Source organism: Sciurus carolinensis, chromosome 7, assembly GCF_902686445.1.
Source record: "Sciurus carolinensis chromosome 7, mSciCar1.2, whole genome shotgun sequence".
Lineage (NCBI taxonomy): Eukaryota > Metazoa > Chordata > Mammalia > Rodentia > Sciuridae > Sciurus > Sciurus carolinensis.
This window is the reverse complement of record NC_062219.1, coordinates 103,396,114-103,416,397: the sequence shown is the minus strand read 5'-3', so window position 1 is coordinate 103,416,397 and position 20,284 is coordinate 103,396,114. Positions and strand designations below refer to the sequence as shown.

The 20,284-nt window shown below is 43.8% G+C and overlaps 1 protein-coding gene and 1 non-coding gene across 3 annotated transcripts in view; both read right to left on the bottom strand.

Annotated features, from left to right (window-relative positions):
• The window catches only part of Tram2 (translocation associated membrane protein 2), a 75,187-nt gene that overhangs the window by 35,019 nt on the left and 19,884 nt on the right, over window positions 1-20,284 (bottom strand). For both annotated transcript variants that reach the window (XR_007109510.1, XM_047558663.1), the window contains exon 2: window positions 405-468. Coding sequence is in view for 1 of the 2 variants with exons in the window: in XM_047558663.1 (XP_047414619.1) it covers window positions 405-468 (64 nt within the window). In the remaining variant the exon portion in view is untranslated. The remainder of the gene's footprint in view (window positions 1-404; window positions 469-20,284) is intronic.
• Trnae-cuc (transfer RNA glutamic acid (anticodon CUC)) lies at window positions 18,964-19,036 on the bottom strand. Its single transcript has one exon. It is a non-coding gene; the product is annotated as a tRNA-Glu (tRNA).

Below are 20,284 nucleotides of genomic sequence, written 5' to 3'. Positions count from 1 at the left end.
ACCCACTCTACTCCCTGGGCACATTTCCATGCACCACCCAGAGTGAAACATCGTGGCCACTCTCCTTGTTGAGAAAACTAAGATTTTTAGTTCTCTTGGTAAGGGATCAATGGTGATAGTGCTACAAGTCCTGTCCCAAACAGAATCAACACTAGGGGTTCTAAGGAAAGGAGTCAAGTACTGAGGCACCTCAGAGGGCAGTGCTTTTCCTTGATACCTATAGCTGGAGCATACAAGGAAGCTTCTAGCTGTTGCTACTGCAGCGCTCCACCTTGGCACTGGGAAGATGCAGGATGCTGAGGTGAAACTACTGAAAGGTCACAGATGCACAGGGGAGAGGGACGTTGTCCAAGTCCTTCAGGGTTAACAGGACAAGGTGAGATAGAGCCCATTGCTTTTCTTACCTGCTGCAGGCACGCTAACGTTATACTGAGGTAAAATAAATAGGAAGGCAGTCTTGGCTGTAACCTGCAAAACAAAGGAAAAATGCTCCAGTTTAACTTCTTGGCCACATCAAAAGAAACAAGTGGAGTCTGCTACTAGTTCCCAGAGCCCATTCCCTTTTACATCCTAGACCCCAGACCTCTAGGATGAAGGGTTGTACCTAAGGCAGAGTTAGCACTAATTTTTGTTTCATTTTTCTTTAATGACATCCCTCCCAATACCTGCACTGAAAAAAACAACCCTGGGCTCCAGATGGTATTAAGACTTGTATAAACTGCAGATGGGATGAAACAAGCTGTGCTTGGCAGGCTTAGTGCTCACAAGAGAAGGGTACAAATCATTCATTTATTCATGCATGCATGCATACATGTATTTATTAAGTTCATTCTATACACCCAACTTTGTGGAAGATGAGGTCACGAACTTCAAGGGGCTTAGGACCCAACTGAGGTTTCTCCAGTGCTTTTTTTTTTTTTTGCCTGTACATTGGACAGCAGTCCCAAAAATTTAAACCTGAGTTTCAGGAACAAAGAACTCCAGCTGCTAATTTCACATCTACCTATTACAGGGCATGGGACAAAACATAACATCCCACACTGCTGGCTTGTTTATTTTGAAAGTTGCCTTAAAATTTTTAGTTCTGCTGTGAAAAAAATGTGGTTGTCACCTGGTTATTAATAGCCAAATCTGTACTATGACAATTCAGCCAACAGAGGAGAGATGATAAAATGTGGGGATTTGAAGCTTGAACTGAAGAACTGTCAAATGTTGGCTCTGCTAGTCATGTAAATATCAACAAGTAATTTCACACTCAGAACCTAGGATTCTTGTCTATAAGATTGGGGCTATTTGTAGTCCCTCGGATGGTCTGGGGTGAAACTCACTTAGCTGTTAGCTGTTGTTTCAAGATCCCCAGATGCACAGCCAGGGCTGTGAACCACCACTCACCCTGTTCTAAGACAGGCACCAAGGCCAGATGGGGAGGAGGTACTTTCCCAGAGGGCCTCTGAAGACAGCTCACTAAGGGGCTAGTGATTTTCCTCTACATACTGAGATTAGAAGGATGTACATGGCATGAGGTGAGCAGGGGACCAAAGTAGTGTGGAAAGGTAGAAAAGGTGCTTACAGGCTCCCTATGTCACTCCAACTCTGGACATACCAGTGAGCGGGGACTGTCCTCAGTCTACTCTCCTTTAAAGAGAAAAAGGACCCTGGTCAACTACACCTGCTGCTCTGCAGAGGGCTGTCATTCACTTCCGACAGGAGGTGATGCACAGGGAGCCTTTAAGTGCATTTGTGCTGAGGTCTTAAATGTGTTCTAGCAAGAGTGCAAGGAAAACCCAAAGGGGAGCAGCCATGTGAAGGAGCTCTGGAGAATCTTATTCAGTATAGTTATGTTCTATGAAGTCACTGTGAACACGGAATCGGTCAATACTGAAACACTGCACCTAGGAGTATAGGGACCTAAAAACCTCTGGACACTTTTTTACCAACAGATAAATACATAACCTTGTTTTTTTGTGTGTGCTTCCATTTAGGAATTCCTTATCTAAGGTATAGGGTTAATTCTTTAACGCTGAACTTATAGCCAACAGCACTATACCTCATGCCTGAATGAAGCTTATTTAACACACGCATTTTCTCCATAAGGCACAGCACAGTCATCTTGTGCTTTTGGCACACGAGGCAGCACTCCAGCACATCATTTGGGGACCATTTTAAAACACTGAAATACCAACAAGAACACAAAAATGCAAAAAGGAAAAAAAAAAGTGGCACTAAATCAACTGCAAAAAGGACACTTGTTCACAGTATGTAAGCTGGAACAAGAAGGCAGAGCACAGCCTCATTTTGTCTCAGCTGGGAATATGCATGTTGGGCATGTTAAAGTTTCTGCCCGAATCTGTCCATCTATGAATGACCACATGAAAGTCAAATATTAGTTCTGGTGTCATATATAAATTTTGACAAGTAAGTCAATTTGCAAAAACAAAATCCACAAATAATGAGGATCAAATATTTGAGGGCAAACATGAAGGTCAGCTCCACAAGGTCCAAGATCTTTTGAATAGCTTTATTAAGGTGTAATTTATACACTATAAAATTCTGTCATTTTAAGTGTACAGCTCTAAGGGATTTGTCTTCGTTTTTAAACTGTCTCTCTCTTCATGGGAACACAAATTCAAGGAGAGAGGGGAGCTGACCTGCCTTAGTGATGATCCTCAATGCACAACCTCAAAAGGTACGGAGGACACACTCTACTCAACAATAAATGCTTAATATCTGGTCACAGCAATTAAGCAAAAGAGCCAGAGTTCTACTCAGCTACCTGATCTGCAACCTGCTAAGCTGCCTATGTTTGTACTCCCATGCAAGTGTTTTCCTTCCCTGGGTCTCTCCCAGTGCTGGGCATGTAGTAGGTATCTCATAAATACCCATTTGATGAACTCATTCTGCAAGCAGCCGTGATATTTGGTAACCACAGATGAATGCTTAACACATGTTTTCTGAACATGATTCTGTGAGAACTGGATTTAGGATCTTGAATTAAGGCAAAAATACTAGATCCAATATTTTCCCTTCCTTACCTCATGGGAAGTGGCAGCAGAAATCAATTCTAAAACTGGCATCTTTCTTTCTAAGTAGCTATGCTTGCTCCCACTTTACCATACCGGAGCCAGATGGCATCAGTTTCCCTGTTTTATGGATGAAGAAACTAAACTTGGGGCACAGAAAGGTAAAGTCACTTCCTAAGACCTCAAAACTACACAAACAGGAAAGGCAATAGTCAACATGATTTTACAAACTTGTTCCAAAAACAAGTTTAGTAAACCCAAAATACATCACATAACAGAATGGTAACATAAAAATGAAGCTGGGATGGTGGGAAGCAGGGGGAAGAAAAAGAGGAAGACGGGGAAAAAAGAAGGTGGCATTAGCCAAAAAGAGCAATCTTACCTGTCTAGTGTAAAAACCACTCTGCTTTCAAAGGCCCTTTGGAACCCCAAATCTTCATCCCATAACCCTCTCCTGACCTCAGACCAGGTACCACATGATTAACAAGCCCCTCTCTGCAAGTACTGGCTGAGTTCATGTAGCACAGAGGGCCGAGAAACAGGGGCCTATTAAAAATGTCATTCCAATTATTTCTCATCCCTTTAAGGCTGTTTATAGGAAACATTATTGAGTTTAATAGCATTTTAAATGCCAAGCTCAGTGGGCGAAAGGTTAAAAGTGACAACATGCTAATACACTAATGCAAAGGAGAACACTAAATTACATGGGAGGGGCCGCCTCTCCCTCCCTCCCTCTCTCCCTCTCTCTCCCTCTCTCTCTCTCTCTCTCACACACACACACACACACACACAAACACAGACATGGAAATTTTCATTAAAATTTTAACTCAATCAGGCATCAAACACAAAGTCAAGGGTGTTGTGCGTGCCTGCGTAGTCCTAGTAATCCCAAAACTCTTCCACTTGCCATGTTCCATTAGGGGCACATGAAGTTGAGCCTTTGGTTGCAACTAGACTAAAAATTCTGGTTACATTTCTGCTACCTGCTAAGTGTGCTGGGCTTGGATTCCAGGCTGTATGCTGTGGGTCAGTTTGGGCAAGGTATTCACTTCTCTGGACCCATTTCCTTGCTAAAGAGTGAAAGTTACGATGGGCTTACTCAGTGCCAGGCATGGTCCTAAGGACTTCACACAGATCATCGAAGGCAATTCAACAACCTTATAAGGCAGGTACTAATAATAACCCATTTTATAAAGTATGGAAAGGATAAGGCGAAAGGAGGTTGTTTTCTTAAAGATCCTGCCCATGCCCAGCTCCAAGTGTCTATTATCTTCTGATTCCACTTAGTCTTCCATGCCAAAAACAGCCTCACAATCAATAAACTTCCTGAGAGGTCTTTCCACAAGTTTAAAATGTATTGCTGCTTCCCCACTGTGGGAAGATGAGGTCTGAGCATCACCTCAGTCTGACAGGCAGGAAAGCAAGGGCTACAGGGTTAACCGGTGGCTGCCAGCCATGGGTACACTGAGGCTTCCAAGTGCCTGAGTCCATTATCCTTTCACTGCAAGTTGATAGCTGAGCACCAAAGATAAAAGGGAAGAACCCAATAAAAGCAGTCTCATTGCTTCCCTGGAGGTATTTAATCCTTCAGGTTTATTTTGCTTTTCTCTCAGCAGACACATCTGGTCACTGGCACGAGGAAGGGCTATGGTGTAGATCAGGCCAGGATGGGATAGTGAGAGAAGCAGCTCTGCTCTGAATTGCTGGTGGAGGTTCCAAGGATGCCATCATGCCCACCTGGGGCATGGGTCCCTCCACTGACCGTGAGGACACTCATCTCTCCTCCTTGAAAGCATAAAGTCAACTAAAATTGTCCAGCTGAGGCTGGAAAATTTCCCCTCTCCCCCAGCTCAGCCTTGTTTTCAGGAAGCCAAATCATCTCCACTCAGGCTTTCCCAAAATTGATTTTGCATCTTTTTGCTGAGGCAGTGGATAGGAAAATTTTGGTCAGACAGGAAAACATTGGAAAGTTACACCCAATTGGTAAGGAAGAGTGGGGTTTTTTGTTTTGTTTTGTTTCAAATAAAAGAATCTTCTAGTCCTTTGCTCCTGGAGTACTGGTATCCTAAACTTCTTCCTTCCAAGATCTCAGTGGGTCTGCTGATCACCACAGGCTCCTTGTATGTGAGGGGACACAAGGTAGGCAGGTCTGCAGCCCACTGCTCAATAAAAGGCAGTGACAGCTGAGACAAAGATGCATTTCACTCTGGCTTTCTGAAAATCTCCATTTTGGATGATCAGAGGCTGACAGGAAGAACTAAGGGCCTAAAACACAGCAGGCAGAGCTCCGACAGTACCATTTTGTGTGGTTATTAGCAATGCCTAGAGATTCCAGTTTCCTTACCTGAAAAACTGCCTTTACATGAGATCGGGGCAACCCTAAACAAACACACATACTAGAGTCTCCACAAGCCTGTGACCACCATGCTGAACAGACTCACTAATAACAGTCACAATCACAATCTTAGATCAGATTTTTAAATGACAATGTATTTGTATAAGAAAAACCTGTCATTGGAATAGCCGTGCTTATAAATCACATTTCTTGCTTTATTATAGTATAGTCATCAGTTCAAAAATCTAAATTTTATGACAAGATAAAGAGGAATTAAGAAAGGGACACATGAAAATCATAAACATCTTTGAAGTTGGGATTTAAAATACATACATGAAGCTCAAACTTGCCATTTTATACACCCCAATTTGGGAAGTTCATCAAGTAAAGAAAAAATAGAGGAAGGCTAGGGACGCCCTTCCCTGCTTCCTTTATATCCACAACTTAGGAACTTAAGATTGCATATTCATGCAACTTGTACTTGCAGGCTGAATGGCACCTACCTGCCTACAGACGCTTTATATGAAATATATGCATGTGTGTGAATTTGCATTCCTTCTACTAAATCCTACACAGACACCCTCATCCCTCTTTAAGGCCCCTGGATAGGTATAAACTCATTATTTGTTTATACGCATCGCACTCCTCGCAGCCCTCTCCAAAGGCTTCTTTGGCTAGCACAATATACTCACAAACCACTCCTTGTAGAAGCTAAGAACTAAATAAAAATAAAAAACCATTCATGCAAAATGATTTTGAAGAATATTGATGTGCCTAAAACATTTATCCTACATTACATGACAGAGTTCAGATTACTGGTTGTGTGTGGATATTAGAAAAAAAATACATTGGTCAGGAAAAAATATTTTTTAACTTTTGGCCAAAAGATATCTAAAAAGATGCAATATCACCTTTAAAATAAATTAAAACTTGAAACAGAAAAAAAGATTTTGGAGTATAAAATTTTAGGTTGTGACTTTTTTTGAGTTAAGATTAGGTAACATTTTAGACTTGACTACAGGGAAGAAACCACTTCACCAATATATTCCAATTGGGTTTTAACTGCAGTTTTTGGAGCCACTTCAGCTAAGGCAGGAAGTGACACAAAAAGGGGAATCACTACAGATGGGTTGGTAACAGTTAGTCAATCACAAACCATATGCAAGCATTAGCACAGCCTTAAAACTAGGAGCAACGGAGAACTGTCCCTTAGGAACTTCTGGCATTTCCTGGTCTTTTGGGAAATAAAAGGATTATTCAGAACTCCACAGATCAAGCATAGCTGGGGCAGGCAGGTCCAGGTGTATTTGCCTCTGGTTGCTTGTTTGCACTTTGAGAAGGGGTGAGGGGGCAGACAGTGATCTACTGTGATTATTGTCAATGATTCTCTAACATCTGGAAAGCTTCCAGCTCAGAACATCAGCATGTCGACCCCTACATTTACCTAAAGAGCCAGGTTTGTTGTTTAGTGTTTGCTAGGAAAGTGAACCTTGAATTCACAGGGATAGAGCAAAGTGAAGTCATCTCCAGGGACATAAATCAGCCTGTCAGCAGGGCTGACTCTCACAGGAAGCATTGGGATTCCTCCAGGTATCTGTGAAGGGCACATAAAGAGGGTGTTCACCTCCACCCATGTCTGAACTGAGCAAAGAACTGGGGCTGGAAGGTGACTATGTTTTTTAAATGTTGGATGTGCAGTCTCTGCTCCCAGTTCCCAGATATCCCTCCTCCTTAGAGGGTGCTGGTGAAAAAGATATAAATAATGGATCCATGGGGCGGGGGGGGGGGGGGGGGGGGGGACACGATTCCAGCAACTTTAGAAGACACTAAGGCAGGCTGGGGACTCTGCTCTGTGCACTGTAATCTGAATCAACATTACCTCCCATCACTTTCTGTGTGCCTATAGTGCATCTTTCTTTGATGGAAGACCATCAGAGCAGCCTAGACTTGTGTGAGTTCTTTTGGCTTGAGTATACAAGACCTACGAAGGACCAACAGCATGACGGCACAACTTAATGGTGAAGGTTTGGTTCAGGTGATTAAAACCAAGGCCAAAAAGGTTAATGAAAAACTTCCAGCATTCAAATATCACCATTCCTCAGCAAATAATATTACCGAGGGGATATTTAGAATCACCTTCAAAGTGAAGGGAGAGGACGACATAGAAGGCCAGTGTTTCCAGGAAGTGTTCTACAGATGAACAGAAAATACAAACCTAACACCAAAGGCCTGACCCCAGGTAAACACTACCCATACTTAGACACAAACCAGTCACCTTACATCCCTAAAGAGAAAAACAATGGGCAAATGTCAATATTTAGATTAAATACCATATTGCAGGATCTCGATCTCTCTCTCTCTCTCTCTATCTTTCTCTCTCTCAATCTCTCATACACACAGGCACACACACACAGTTACATACGTTATTATGAAATCTCATTATACTAACTTGAAAATGATGTTCTAAGGAATGGTGCTTTTTCTCAGCCTGGCTGGGCCAGTCTTCATCCTACCCTCACCATCCTGCCATCTCATTGTGACATCACACAGAAAGAAGTAGCTCAGGAAGAAACCTAAACATCAGAGGAAGAGCTCACGCCTGCATGAGTCGACAGCTGGTGCCTCAGAGGCGTCAACCCTTTCAACCAAGGCTCAATGTGCAAAAGCACTTTGCGGATGAATCCAGCCTTCGAGCTAGATTCTCTTCCTTTTTTTCTTCTTCTTCCAGTCACTTCTATTCCGCCCCCACCACCACCACCGCACCCACACCCTGAGGCAGGAACAAGGCCCCTGGTCATGCATAGGGCAGGCTGAAGAACTACCTCTGGGTACAGTTTCTGTCATCTCCCCCAACTAGACACTGGGAAAGGCAGCAGACCCGACTTCCTAAAATACCACATGCCCTTTTCTATAGTTTTCTGTGGCTTCCTGTTGCCAGAAGAAAATGAAGACACCTGCTTATGTAGGACTTCATAGGTGGCCCCTTCCAAGCTTTGCTCCCCCAACTCCCAGACACAGGAATGCTGGCAACCTCACTCCAAACACCATCCAGGCAAGACAGGACCACCCAGATTTGCACCCTAGTCAGACGAATCAGTATGCAAAAGACCATTTACAACCTACTAGGATTTGGGTATAATATGAATGTCCCCAAGGGCCCATGTGTAACAGACATAGTCCTCAGGTGATGCACTGCAAGATGATGGAACTTTTAGGTGGGGCCTTGTGGGAGGTCCTTAGGTCACTGGGGGAGTGACCTTGAATAGGCCTCTTCCCCACTCTCTGCTTCCAGCCTCTGAGAGCTCTCCCTCTGATACTCCCACCATACACTACCCTCACCAGAAAGCCAAACTCATGGGACTGCCCAGTCTTGGACTTGAACCTCCACAACTATGAGCAAAAATAAACCTCTCTTTACTTCCTAAGTAGCCTGTAACAGGCATCTCATTGTAGTGACAGAAAGTGAATACACAACCCATCAAAATCATTGCCATAGTTTAGATCTTAAAGGTCCCCCAAAAGCCATGTGTTAAAGGCCTTGTCCCTGGGTGGTGATGTCAGGAGGTAGGCCTTTGGGGGAATCCTTAGGTTAGTGGGGGTGTGCCCTCAAAGGGGCTAGTGGGACCCCAGTCATTTCCTCTCTTCCCTTTGCTCCCTGGCTCCTGATGAGGTGGGCAATTTTGCTCCTGCTATGACCTGTTGCCTTGCCACAGACCCAAATAAAGGATCCACTTGATCATGGACTAGAACCTCATAAATTGTGTGCCAAAATAAATCTTTTCTCTTTATATTTTGTTAGTGACAGGAAGCTGACTAAAACAATCATTATTATGAGGGAGCATGTTCAGGGGTTCAGGAGACCAGCAGAGAGGTCTCTGACTGATAAGGTTCTGATGCTACCCCATGCTCCTGGGAAACCTTCACTAAGAAGGTTCTGACTGACCTGGATCCGGAAAGGACAAACAGGCAAAAAGGAGGCAGGGAAGTCGCTATGGCAGAGGGAATGACATGCACCACAATAGGGAAGGAGGAGAAATATGACTCCCAGGGAAAATGATGGTTCATGTGTGGACAGTGATATGGCCAGAGGCTGGCAGGAGCCGGGTCCCATAAAGGGTACTATATGGCAGGTATGCAAACTGGACCTATTTAACAGGGGGAAGTTCCTCTTAGGATTTTTAAGCACTTTTGACACAATGCAATTTCCACTATAGAGACCGCATCTTGCTCATGGTGTAGCGCACAGGCCAGAGAATGGCAGAAAAGAAGGACCATATAGAGACCAGTCAGGAGGCCACCACAAGTAACAAGAAGGGACAACACAGGCCCTCACTCAGGTCAATGGCAGCAGACACAGAACGGCTTCAGTGATTTTTCAGAAGAGCTGATGACACAAGACATTAAGGTGAGGAGTGGTCAAGATTGGTGCTCAGGCACTGTACAGAAGAGACACACGTGCAATTTAAATAAAATGTGTGTGTGGTGTGATGACATTCTCAGGCACCCTGGATGACTGGGGTTGCAGAACAGAGGAGGAGACAGAGAAGGCACAGTCAGAGAGGACAGAGGAATACAGAGGAATGGGGCCCAGCAGTCAGGAGAGGACAAAGTTCGGAGGAATCTGCTCAGCTCAGCCAGTGGCTCCAGGGAGCATGGATCAACCAGGATGGGAGTGGGAACTGCATGAGGGCAGGCGTCTTTATTGTGTTTGCTGGTGGGTCCCAAGAGCTGAAAGTACTCAGCACATAGTGGAGCCTCAGTAAATATGTGCGGGATAAAGGAATGCATGAAGCGTCCATCAGATTTGGGAACCAGAAGATCACTGGTAACTTGTTGAGTGAATGCCGAGAACAGGAGGGGGCAGAAACAGGTATACATGGGTGAGTACAGAGGAAGAAATGGGACAGCGTGTGGACTGCTTGTTCAGGCAGCTTGACTCTAAGGAAAGCAAGAGACAGGGAGCTAGAAGTGGAGGGAGAAGAAGCCTAAACCTGTGCAAGGAAGGAGAAAGAGGAAAGAAGTGAGGGGACCAAAGGGAAGTTTCTCTGAAACACATCAAGGTCAGGGGTATTTCTTTAGGAAAGGAGATGCAGAACTACAGGGAAAGGGTAGCCAAGGGGAAGCACTGGCCCTGAGCAGCTCCCTGTCTCTCCCTGCTCCAGATCCCAAGATCCCTGGCCCCCTCCTGCACTTATCTCAATATACACACTAGATATATGCTCAGTAAACACCCCTTGAATTGATGTAATTCAGAGAGGATTGTGCAAAACAGGTGTTAAGGAGGAATATGAGGACTTGCAGGGAGAGAAGCAAAACCACAATCAACGGCCCCCATCCACCATCCAATTCATAAAGGCCTAGGGAAATCTTCTGCCATCTAGTCAATGAACTCTTTGGAACCAACGCTACACTGCCAGTCTCAGCATCCGTGACTTCATTTCCTTCCATCTTAAGAGGGAGAGGCAGGGCCCCATGGAAGAATATACAAGGGCTGGTTGCTCTGCAGGTTCCCAGGAGGAAAGATGCTAGGGGACCTGAGGGCCAGAGGTGCATGAACTGCTTCTACCTCCTAACATTCTAAGAGCCTTTACTGTCTCTTGGCCAGACTGATTGGTTTGGAATCAGAACCCACAGACATGCAGATAAGCTCCTGGCTGCCAGCCAGGGCCCAGGCTCTAGGGCAGGCCATGGCTGCCACCATAGCCACAGGGCAATTCCAAGCTTCCTCCTGGATCACACAGTGGCCACACAGGGTTTTCCAAACAGATATGTCAAGGAAAGCATCAGAAATGTGTGTGTGTGTGAGCATATATGCTCACATATATACAAAGCAAGCCAGGAAGACACTTTCACCCCCAGAAGCACACCTTTGTGTAGTGCTGCCTCTAGCAAAATGGAATTTAGAAAAAATTTAAATTGATCCTTCAATCACAAACTACACATTGAGCATAGGTTCTGGGAGAAGCACAAAGCTATAGGCAATAACAAAAATAACAAGACCTACTTTCTTCCCTCAAAGGCTCAGAGACCAAAAGCAGGAGCTACATTATCAATCTAGTCTAACTCCCTTACTGTTGAAATGGTCAGACCAACTGCATCTATATGAACATTTACTATAAGCCAGGCAAGGTTAAGGCACTTTATCTAATTACCTCAAATAATAATCCTCCACACCCCTGAGAAGAGCAACAATACATCTAATATGTGAGATCTTATGAAATGCCAGGTCCCATGCTAAACACCAAACAGGGATTACTTCATCTAACCTCCACCTGTACAAGGAATGACCACATTGCTACCTACAAAGCTCCTAGCACATGCCAGGAACTGCTCTGAACTCTTACAGAAATGATCTCATTTGATCCTTCCAGACATCCTTATGTACAAAAAAAGTGAGGTTCAGAGAGCTAAAGAAACTTGCCCAAAGGCACACAACTAATAAGCCCCAGAAGTGGAACTGGAACCCAAGATCCATCTGACTATGACATTTAGACTCTTAATCACCATGCTATCTGAACAATGTGCCCCAAATCTAATGACCAAAATGAGACTTTGATGTATGAAGCTAGTTTTAAGATTAGAAAAGATGTCACAGTTCAGGACTGAACAAGAAAAAGGGCATGTGGAGACTCTCCCCCAAAAGCAGAGACTATGTGTTCATTCATCTTTGTATTCTCACTGTTATAGGCACAAAGGAGGAACTCAATGAATACCCACTAGTGCTCTGGGTTTGGAGAGGAATTTTGGATCTCCTCTAGAAGACTTCTGGGATGGGGTGAGCTGAGTCGGGAAGACGGATAGAGAATGGATTAGTGGCTGGGGGTGGTGGTATATGCCAGTAGCTTGGGAGGCTGAGGCAGGAGAATTGCAAGTTCAAAGCCAGACTCAGCAACTTAGTAAGGCCCTTAGCAACTCAGTGAGACCCTGTCTCTAAATAAAATATAAAAAGGGATGGGGATGTCGCTCAGTGATTAAACACCCCTGGATTCAATCCCTAGTCCCCTTCCTCCCGCTACAAGAGAATGTGAATTAGTAGAGGAGAGGGTGAGGGTTAGAACAGCATCTTACGATGCTGATGAAGCACTAGAGGCAGCCCAGAGATGGGTGGTTCAGTTTAACTTAGTCATGATAGCTTTGGGGACTGTCCTCTGTGTGATCCAACTTCACATCTTACTGCCTACATGTGTAGTCTAAAATGGAAAGAGGAAAGAAATCCAGTCCTCTAGACCCTAAATCTTTTATTCAGTCATTCATTTATTCTCCCTTCTTCAAAAAGCTAATGGAGGAACTTTGGATTGTGTAGAGGGAAATGGGGTGGGAGAGGTGGAGGAAGGAAAGATAGTGGACTGAGACATGTACATGTGTACATGCACATGTATGATTACACGAATGGTGTGATTCTGTAACATGCACAATCATAGTAATGCAAAGTTGTACCCCATTTGTATAAAATGAATCAAAATGCCGTCTGTATTTAAAAAAAAAAACAAAAAACTGCTGGGCCCCAGAGGGGATTAGCTTTGTCTTCTGAATTCATCACTGGGGACATCATCCATTCCAGCACCTTGTGATTTCTAAGACTGGCTTCCCAAAACAATGCAAGACATGATTAAGAAATGAGCACTTCCCTCAAGGTAAATTTTGTAACAAAATTTCAAATTCCTTCTCACCACAAAGTCCTAAAAACTGTACCATAAATTACCAATTAAATTTATTCAATTACCTAATGGACAAGTAAGTCTGAGCTCCTCCATGTGAAACCATCAGGGAAGCAATTTTCTATTAGACACAGATATTCAAAGACTACTGGTAACTGAAAATGGTGACTTTCAATCCTCCAGAGCTGCTGGTATTATAGGTGTGTGTCACCACAGTAAGCCTTAGAAATCCGTTTATGCTGCACTGGAAACTCCTGTTTATCCCTGAGAGCTGAGTGTGCAAAGCACTGGAGTAAGACAAAGAAATGGGTTTAGTGGTACTTGAGTATTATCTGAACCTGATAATCTGAAGTTGGAAGTGGAGGCCTTTAATATTATATGCTGTCACTTTAAGAAGCAAGGGGATTCTGGTCTCTCCAGAAAATGGGGCAATAAGTAGTTTGAAGTAGATGTGGTTCAGTATTTGGCTTACTGCAATCAGGAAATGTCTGTCCAAAAAGCTGGTTGTCACAGATTGTAGTATTTCAGGAACATCAGTTTAGCTTTGCCACCCTTTCTGATTGCCTGTCATCACACATAAGGCAAGATTCAAACAGGAGGTGGAATCTGTAAGTAGCACTGGTCTGGATAACTCTCCACCCTGCCAAGTGACCCAGTACACAGAACTTAGCATTTATGGAGTCTTATCAATGGGCTTCAGATTGAATATGCAGGACATGAAGATATCTATTACCCAGCTCCCTCCCTACTGGGCAGCTCTGGTAGTGACTTAATCTTCCAAATGTCCAGTCCCTCTCCTTCAATCATACCTCTCACTGATGTTCCCTCCATCCCTTTTCATCTTAGGTCTCTACCACTTCACCCACAGACCATCCAGACTTACGGGCATCTCCCCACTTTTCAAGCCCTAGAGTGCTTTACTGTTCCTTATCTGTTTCTGGATTCCATCCACACCCTAGTTAACGGTGCCTTAAATAATCTTTCCTCAATTACCCCATCTGTTTCCTGATGAGACGCTGACTGATGTGGCCAGGTTTCTCAAATAAAAGGCTTAATCCCAACACCACTTAATAATTAATCTCATCAACAGAACCACTGGCAACTGGACACTAAGTTAGGAAAATTCTCTTTCATACACAAATGCTGGTCTTATCCCTCATGCAACCAATGGGGGCAGACAAATAGCCACTCTTTAAGGGGCACCTAAATTCTGAATGCCTAAGTGTAGGTAACAGTATCTGGAATGGGTTTCTTTATGCAGAAAACACTCCAGAACTGGCTTCTCACAGATTCTGATCAAGATGAACCACTAATGTGGATCAGCAGCTATGTAGGTGTCTCAAGGGGAACTTTGCTTAGGAAGCGGGTGGGGGAGTGTGGGATCATGAGGGCACCATGGAACTCAGGTCGCAAAGACCAACCCCGTCCTGGCTAAGTGAATACTCAGTCACAAAGCTTTTATTATTTTAGAAAAGCCACACCCATTATGCATGTGAACTAGTTTTAAACTGATAAATAATGTCTTTTAATCAATGATCTGCAAGGACCTTCACCTCTGCGTGCTCACATGCTATATTACAGGGTCACTGAGTGACGGGATTACCCAGCAAGTCGCTAGTCATTTACCTCCTTTTCACAATGAGATTCTTCTCCCTCATTTTTTCAGGGTAGAGTAGGAACTGGAGTGAGCAGGCAAGACAGAAGGGTGCTGAGCAGTAGAGAGTCTGCGCACAAATGGGTCACTTATCTTGGGATGTCTTTCTACCTTTTCCTACAGCTGAGTAGCTTGGGGGCAAGTTGTCTGCCAAGTTTCCCGCCCGTGTAAACACTCTGGCACCAGCTGGGGTTTGGAATCTGCTGAGTCTCTGCCAGCTGGCGACCTGGAGATGGGTCAGATTAAAGGAATGCATAATGAGGGTGGGGGTAGGAGACAGAGGCTGTATTTACACACAGGGGGTCCGCAGGGGTCAGTAAGGGCTAGCCAAAGGGGGCTCTGGCAACAGGAAAAGGAAGAGGTTTCAATGTGCTCAAGCTCCACACCACACCCAAATGGCCCAAGGCTGTTACATTCAGTTATTTTTTTCCCTTTTAAAAACTGACTTCTTTGTCCCTGTCTCAGATCCCTGCAGCATCTCCCCAACCAATTACACACAACCCTTTGAAAAGTTTGCAGCTGGCCGCTCAAGAAGACTCAGCATGATCAGACAACACGGACACTTGATCCCTAAGATCCCAATTTGGGAACGTTAACACGGAAACCCAAGCCACGTGATGACAAGCAGGCCCTGGGCCGAACCCAGGCCAGGCAAGAGGGGAAGGCACAGAAACCCAACAGTCCCAGCAGACAGGCCAGCCTCTAGCCTTAGAGAGCTCTGCAGGCTCCCAGCTGCAAGGTTAGAGGGCAAGGATGGATGGGACAGCCACAGGACAAGACCAACCAGCCACTCAGCCCTTCTGCTGCCCTCCAAAGCACAGCAGGACAAGAACAGACTGAAATCATTAGTCCATTTCGGATATTTGGTGGCCACCTGCTAGGAAGACCACCTGCATCCCTACTGCAGATCCTGCAAACAGTTAAACCTCAAAGGGCTGCCTTTACATATGAAGAAGCAGGCAGCAGGAACAGCACAGCACAGAGGCAAGAGACCTGTTCTTGGTGGCTTGGCCACTACATGATGGTTGGCCTCTGGCTCCTCCCATCCCTACTAGATATTCTGATCCTTCAAAGGACGTCCTCTGAAATCCTTTTGCTTCCACAGATTCTTCCTACAGGCTTCCTGGACATGATTTACCTCCAGGCCTGGGGTCCAAGTCTCTGCTCCTCTTGAACCCTTAGAAACCCTGCTACATTAGTTGCCTCTATTCCAGTATCACCGGGATCTTCGTCCTAGGGAAGTGTCCTGCATCTTTACCTGAACCGTGAAAAGCTGGTGCCAAGAGAGAGCTCCATTCTGGTTGTATCTGGTCAGCAGTCCAATACCCTGAACTCCCCCTAGAACCCCCTGTTGGTTTTGTCCTGTATTTTTATTAAATCCATTATGTCCACTCCCAGTGCTACTAAGGAGCAGCACACCTTTCTCTCTCACCAGCCTGAACAAGATGATGGATTCTCTGCCTCAGGGCTCAACCCACCTTCCTCCCCCACTACCACCACCCTGGCTAGAACTGCCAGGCAAAACCATAAACAAACATATACACTTCACACACACACAGCCCCTACATGACTCTCCACTGCTTAAAGGATAATGTCCAACTCTTCAATCTGGCATTCCTGAACCTCCTGCTTTCTGCATCCTTAATTATGACAAATCCCCCAACAAAAAAGAACAACTTCCCTGGGTGTTTGAAAGTATACTCTGATAACATCAGTTCATGAAATACTCTCTAAGGTCGAGCAACATGTTTGATACAAACACATAATACTCATTACTACTATAGCAAAGGCTCTGACAAGTCCTGCAAAAAAAGGAAACATGCTAAGCCTAGCATTTCCAAGTTGATTTGGCCCAGGATCTCTCTGAATGCCTTTTCTTGCCTGAAACAATACCAGCCCTCTATTCTCCTTTCCCTTTGTTCTTCTGCCTTGGCTTTCCTTTGAGGACTAGCTCTGGCCTCACCCTAGACCCTAGACTCTTCTCACCTATCCTAACCTCACCCCATGGCACTTCCTTCCCTCACACCTGAAGCACTGCTGCTGTCCCTCCTTGCTGAGAGATTGTTATGGTTTGGATGTGAGGTGTCCCCTAAAAGCTCATGTGTGAGGCAGTGCAAGAAGGTTCAGAGAAATATTGGAGTTGTAAGAGTCTTAATCCAATCAGCGATTTAATACCCTGATAGAGACTGAGTGATAACTGAAGTGGGAGGGTGTGGCTGGAGGAGGTGGGGTTTAGGGCGAGGCTTTGGATACATATTCCTATCCGGCAAGTGGAGTCCCAGCTTCCTAATCTCATGTGAGCTGCTTCCCTCTGTCACACACTCCACCATGATGTTCAGCCTCACCTCAAGCCCCAAGGAATGGAACCCGCCTTCTACAGACTAAGATGTCTGGAACCGTGAGCCCTCAAATAAACTTTTCCTCCTTTAAAATTGTTGGGGTCCTTTAGTCACAGCGGTGAAAAAGCTGACTAAAGCAGAGGTAATACATAACAAGGGTTAAGAGCCCGATTTTGCATTCAGTTCTGCCCTCACTCTGAAACAGAATTGTTCAACTTATTTGGTATAGACAGATACAGAATCTATTAAAAGGGATTAGTGGGATTAGAAGGTCAAATCTAGCAAATGGCCTAGATGTCACAGATATTCAGTAAGCAACAATTAAGTTTTCTTATTTAAAAACAACTACTGCTTTGCCAATTATGATTTTCAGTGTTATCTTCCAGAGGGGAGTCCTGGGCTGAGCACTGTTCCTTCTCCTGCCCTTTCTACATAAAGTGGGCCCAAGTAGGTGTTGATAGACAGCCACCACCAACAGCTCCATCTTCCACCTGACAGCAGGTGAATGCGCACCTTTCATACGCTGGAAGGTAAAGACCGTCAGGCTGTTTACCATAAGTTCAAGTTTTTTTGTTTTTTTTTTTTTAATTTGTTATCACTTTCACTTATTCATTCTTTCACTCATGTATTCACTATATAAAAGGCACTGAACTAGGTAGTAGTACTGAGCATTTTTTTTCATATGCCTGTTGACCATTTGTATCTCTTCTTTTGAGAAATATCTGCTCAAGTTCTTTGCCCATTTTGTTATTGGTTATTTGTGTTTTTGCTGTTGAGCTTTCTAAGTTCCTTATGTATTCTGGATATTAACCATTTGTCAGATACATAGTATGCAAATGTTCTCTCCCATTCTGCAGGTTGTCTCTTCACTTGTTGATTGTTTTCTTTGCTCTTCAGAAGCTTTTAAACTTGGTGCATTCACATTTGTCTATCTTTTCTTTCTTTTTTTTTTTTTTTTTTTTTTCTGTGCTGTTAGGTTCTTATTCACCGGTGCCCACCCCACCCCCAAAATCTTTGCTAGTTCTTTTGCCCTGAAGCATTTCCCCTATATTTTCCTTTAGCATTTCATTTGAGTTTCAGGTCTTACATTTAAGTCTTTAATTCATGTTTGAGTTGAATTTTTGTAACTGGTGAAAGGGGTTAATTTCCTATTATTGAGGAACAGTGTGTGAGGATGGAAAGGGCACATGTTTCAGAATTAGACTATGCTGGGTTTGAATCTCAGCTCCTTCATTTACTGGTTTTCTTTTTTTTTTTTTTTTTTGGTAAACCCTGCCCTGGGCAAGAAGAGATTCAAGACATGACAGTCCTCTAACTTCACACACCCCTTAACCGATACCACCCTGCCCTGCGCCTACCACCTGTGTGCTTCCTACATGCCTGGCCAGGGGTGCAGTGGGGCAGGTGCCTTTCAGAAACCCGAGTGAACAGTTCTCACCCAAAAGTGGAATGGGTGGCCCACTTCCATAGCACCTCCTCCCCCATCAGGCAGCAACGGGCTGTTGTGTTGGCTGTAAACTTTAAATTTTCAATTGCCATTTTTAAAAGCCTAAAATTCCACCACAGATCATTTCATTCATGTGATTTGTACAGTTAATATGTGGAACTGAGAAGTTTCATTTCCACTTTGAATCAATCTTGAGTTTTTCCTGATACATTTATAATTATAATTTTAAACAGTTTAAAAGCCCCCTGTGTTAGCTCTCTAAGCCTCTCTTCAAAAGGTTTCTGGAAAGTGGAGTTTTCATTTATAGAAGGTGGAATGGCATCTTTAAGGTCCAGGGCATGGGCTCCCCTCTCCAGCACCTTACCAGCTTTGCTGCTGAGCCCTCCTCCTTGTATCCTAGCCTTGTTCTCTCCACCTCACCCATAAACCTCTCCTTCTCTCCAAGCACTAATCCAAACTTGCCATCTTTCCCTAAATGAAACAGTTTTTTTTTTTTTTTTTTTTTTTTTTTTACGGTATTGGGGATTGAACCCAGGGCCTTGTGCTTGAGAGGCAAACACTCTACCAACTGAGCTATAACCCAGCCCATGAAACAGTTTTAATGTGCCTTTTCCTGATCATCAAAATAATACATTCATTGAAACAAATATTCATGTATATGAGTAGGCCGATTAAGTATGGAGAAAAAAAATTTAATTACTTGAAATTCTACAGCACAGAGAAAACCATTGATACTTTTTTTTTTTTTTTTTTTTAAATTTCTTGTGTGCGAGTGGTGCTGGGAATTGAACCCAGGGCTCAAACACGCTAGGCCAGCACTCTACCACTGAGTCACATCCCTACCTCTTACTGATACTATTTTGATGATCATCCATACAGATTATCTTTCTATAAAAGTACAATAAGTTCAAACTTTAAAAAAAAGTTCACATCAAGATGGTATTCTGTAATCCACTTTAAAAGAAATATAATCCTATGTGTTAAATATTCTATGACATTGCACATAGATTTATGTCACCATTTTAAATTGATCTAACCAATCCCTTACTAGTAGGCATTTAGAAACAGCCTCATCTTTTAAGAATGTGAACATTTCAAAATATTTGGCTATACTACTGAGTGGGAAAAAAATCAGAATTCAGTCTGTGAATTTTTATTACAACCATGAAAAACTGTAGTGTCTAGACACAAAAGCAGTAGAAACTGAATAAATCATGGTAAATGGAAGAGCTTGAAGAAATTTGTTTACAACAGTCATATTTAAACAGCAAAGAAAATTCCTCAACAACAGTGACTTGTAAAAAAAATTCCTATTTTTTTTTTAAATGTTATGATAGGTCACACTTCTGTATAGTGTATTTCAAGTAGTTGATCCCAGTGTAATTTAACCTCAGAGTATTTGTCCCAGTGGGAGAGGAAGATACAGTAGCAGAGCCACATGATCCTTGAGAAAGGAAAAGAAGAGGGTTCAATGTGGAGTTCATGGCCCTTGCCAAAAGGTGTTCATGGGCAATACAGGGGCTGGAGACTCAGAGCAGAGGCTCCAGAGAACATAGCCTCACAGCCTCCAAGGAGACTCCCTCAGCAGATGCCTCAAACTGTCTACTTTCAGTCTTGGCCCAGGCAGCAATGGCTGGGTGAGGAGAGAAAGATGTGTCTGGTGAATATGGACACATCAAGATGTACAGACTGCATCAAATCTGGAGCCTGAAGATCAGAAGTACAGAAAATGGCTGCTTAATGACAGCTGCAATATTCATACATTATTTAACATTTATGTACTAAAAGTGACATACACTGATTAAGCCCTTACTGTACATCAGGCTCTGCA